The following is a 3,449-nucleotide window of genomic DNA, read 5'->3' on the forward strand; positions in this document are numbered from 1 at the left end:
AGATGTGTATAAGAGATAACATTTATGGTGATGGTTGGTTTACTTAATTGTTGTAATACATTTTTCTTGAGACTTACAGCTGTAGTTTTAACGTAAACTTCTTCACTCCTCGATAAACCAAAATCGGTTACTTTAGCCACCATTTTGAGTCCCGGCCCTTCACAAAGGAGAACGTTTCTTGCAGCAAGATCGCGATGTACGCACTAAAAAAGTAATTCAAATATTACATAATATTTTTTATATTTATAATGTTTTTGCGGTGACGAAAAAATGAGGAATATTTTTTTTGCACACGAATTTAAAAAAATTAAGCCAAGCGTCCACTAATTGAAAAATTAGTGGACGAAGGGGAATAGGCAAATAACATTATGATGACGTGATGACGTCACGATTGACTTATAAAAGTGATTAGCTCACAAAATGACGTAGTAGAAACGCGTGCAATACATCATCCTACCAATCAATGCACGTAAAATGTAAATGAGGCTACGCGCTGCATTAATCTAATGAAAATGGAGGTACAAGGATGTGTAAAATCTGTACAAATAAAAAGATAATACATGCATTTTTAATTGTTGTTTGTTGAATAAAATTACTTCGGCAGATTTTTTGCCTTTAATATAATATAATATATAATTTTTCTGCAACCAAATTTTAGGTTTAATGAACTACTTAATTTGCAAATATAAACATTTATTAGCATGATATTTTTAAGTTTAAATAAATTAACAGTAGTTCGAATTTGCAATGTGGAGAGGGAGAGGGTGAGGGTGTTATAGAATGGAAATATACGGTAGAATTTTTACGTACCCCTTTTTCAGAAAGATGTTTCATACCAAGCGCTACATCGGCCGCAAACTGAAGAAGGTCTTCTGCTGATAGTGTTGATGACATGTTTGTTTTGTTTGCAAAAGTTGGATCAGTTTCCATGCAGCGACTGTGACGTAAATAGTTTAAAAGATTGCCATGCTCAGCGTATTCAGTCGCAACATACAGCACCCCTGTTTAAATGATATTAATATCATTAGTAAGTGTACTACCGTACAACTATTATAAGTAAATTCTTTCTTTCCTCCTTTTAAACCACGAAATTAAATAACAAGTGGACTTGTTGAATTGAAATTGAATTGGTTTACCACCAATTATGAACTATGTATATTCATCACTGTTTACCTTCGTATTCGCAAGCACCAATTAAGTTCACTATATTTGGATGATAACCAACTTTGCACATTATATCCAGTTCTCCAATAAAATCTCGACGATCGTTGTCTGTTGCTCCTTCTGCAATAAGGGTGAAACACTTAAAATGTTTAATCTTTATTACACGCAATTATCATTACGGTAAAAGTGTCACAGTGATTCATTTATTTTGTACCTTACTGGTGACGCTGTAACAAAGTATCAAAAGAAATAACGAAATTTTAAAACCAGGCTAAATTATTAGTAATATATACTAGGCTTAAGTGTTTTTATTTCTTCCTATTTGTATAGTTTAAGTAAAAACGGCCACCAAGTACACTGCCTTTTAAGTTCAAAGCTATACAGCTGGCAGTGCCAACATGTTAAAATGAAACATCCATGCCTGTATTATGTGATAGGCTGTTATGCTCTGCGTGTAACTCATTTACATAAGACGCGCACTCATGAGAGACAAATTGTTGATAACAGAAGGAATATATAGTGTACTGAATAATATAGTTGGGAGAGTACTAAAAAGTTTGTGGGCTGGATAAACAGCTCACCTTTTAACATTTTCACTGCAGCCTGGATAGCCGTATCCTCCTTCTTTATGACAGCTTTCATAACTTGACCAAAATTTCCTTCGGCTATGATGATATTTTCAAGCACCATGTCCTTCCAAGGTATCTGGTAATATGTCGGTGGTGGAGAAAGTTGCGATTTCATCGAGTAACTAGGTGATAAGGGGGACATAGGCCCAAACGCTCCTGGTGATAACGGAGGAGACGGCGTGGGGAACACAAAAACATTTCCCTGTTGCGATAGGGGAAGTCGGCTCGGAGACCGGGGCTGGGCCACGCCACTGTCGTAGTCATTTGCCATAGATCGCTGTCGAAGTAGCTAAACATATGGATTCACATACAATTAGAGGTCTACTTCTATATTTATATAATATTCAAATTAGTTTTGCTGCGTATCACCGTAAACCCAATCCATAGATATATAATAATAACATTGCTCAAATAGGAACAGCACTGTTTATATTATCCATCTATTTCCTTATACACCGGTACATAATCCAATTTGTGTCCTTAAAAAAAACCAACTAAAATACTGTAGGCTTGCATTGTTTAATTTATTTCTTTATAGTATTCTATACGCAAAGCAATAGTTTATACTAAAAGTAACAAATTATCAAATTCGATCTCAGGGTAATTCCGGGCACTCACTGCGTCGTGCGACGGTCGCACGACGAATCCAACTCCGCTCCCTGTGAGCGATAGACGACGCAACGCCGCCTGTTGATTGTCGGTAGCAGTAGTCTGAAATGATCGTCATTAAACGATCCGTTGCGCGCGCGTCGTCGCGTTGCGTTCTTTGACGATCGTCGTGCGTAGTGAGTCCCCGGTATCTGAGGCCTAGTTCAGACTAGGTGGATACACCCGGCTCAACTCACCGGGTTTATCCACGTGCCAGTCTGAGCTAGTTGGCTTATTTCAAACGACTAAAGCCCGCCTTAGAAAAGTTAAAGACGGTGGCGCGCCAGGCCTGGTTACTATAGGAACAAAGCCCGGCTTGAGATAAGCCACCTAGTTCAGACTGGCAGGTGGATAAACCTGGTGATTTGAGCCGGGTTTATCCATCTAGTCTGAACTAGGCCTTTGTACATTAAACAAGCCCGTCCTTGATTCAAATATTTCTGTTAATTCGTAAACCAAACTAATTGTGGTTAAAATGGGTAAGAATTAATATCAAATATGTATAATTGTCTTTTAAATCGTGAATCTTCGCTAAAAGGACAAATATACATGTAAATATAAATCGTATAATATAAATCGTTCATACCTCTTGATAACTCATTGGGGTTTCCACTTGATCTCGTCCGTTCCTCGATTTTGTGCGGAAAACCACCATACACGTAATAACAGCAACAATTAACAATATGAACATGAGTGTACCAACTGCGGCGACCGTAATTATAACATTTTGTTTACCATTATTAGCCGACTCTGGTTTGTCATTGATCCCGACATTTGTGTCCTTATAATTGAGGTTTTTTCCAGACACTTTTGTTTGTTCCTTTCGAGGTGTAGTTTGATCGGTTGCTGAATATTTAAAAAAAATGATAGTACAGTAGTTAAAATCAGGGAATAATAATAATAATAATTATAATTTAAATAAAGATTTATAAAGCGCACATCTCCACCAATGGTGCTCAAAAAGAAATTAATTAATTTCACTGTTCCCTGGTTAAAACAAACACTTTG

The 3,449-nt window shown here is 36.8% G+C and overlaps 1 protein-coding gene across 1 annotated transcript in view; it reads right to left on the reverse strand.

Annotated features, from left to right (window-relative positions):
• The window catches only part of LOC117104380 (tyrosine-protein kinase receptor Tie-1-like), a 37,503-nt gene that overhangs the window by 4,602 nt on the left and 29,452 nt on the right, over window positions 1–3,449 (reverse strand). Inside the window, exons 15-19 of the mRNA XM_033245206.1 lie at window positions 3,028–3,287; window positions 1,746–2,082; window positions 1,174–1,284; window positions 811–1,001; window positions 78–203 (exon numbers count right to left, since the gene is read on the reverse strand). Coding sequence (XP_033101097.1) covers window positions 78–203; window positions 811–1,001; window positions 1,174–1,284; window positions 1,746–2,082; window positions 3,028–3,287 — 1,025 coding nt within the window. The remainder of the gene's footprint in view (window positions 1–77; window positions 204–810; window positions 1,002–1,173; window positions 1,285–1,745; window positions 2,083–3,027; window positions 3,288–3,449) is intronic.

The sequence above is a fragment of the Anneissia japonica genome, unplaced genomic scaffold (assembly GCF_011630105.1).
Source record: "Anneissia japonica isolate Jap-2015-1 unplaced genomic scaffold, ASM1163010v1 scaffold287867_len1003013_cov215, whole genome shotgun sequence".
In the NCBI taxonomy this organism is placed as follows: Eukaryota; Metazoa; Echinodermata; class Crinoidea; order Comatulida; family Comatulidae; genus Anneissia; species Anneissia japonica.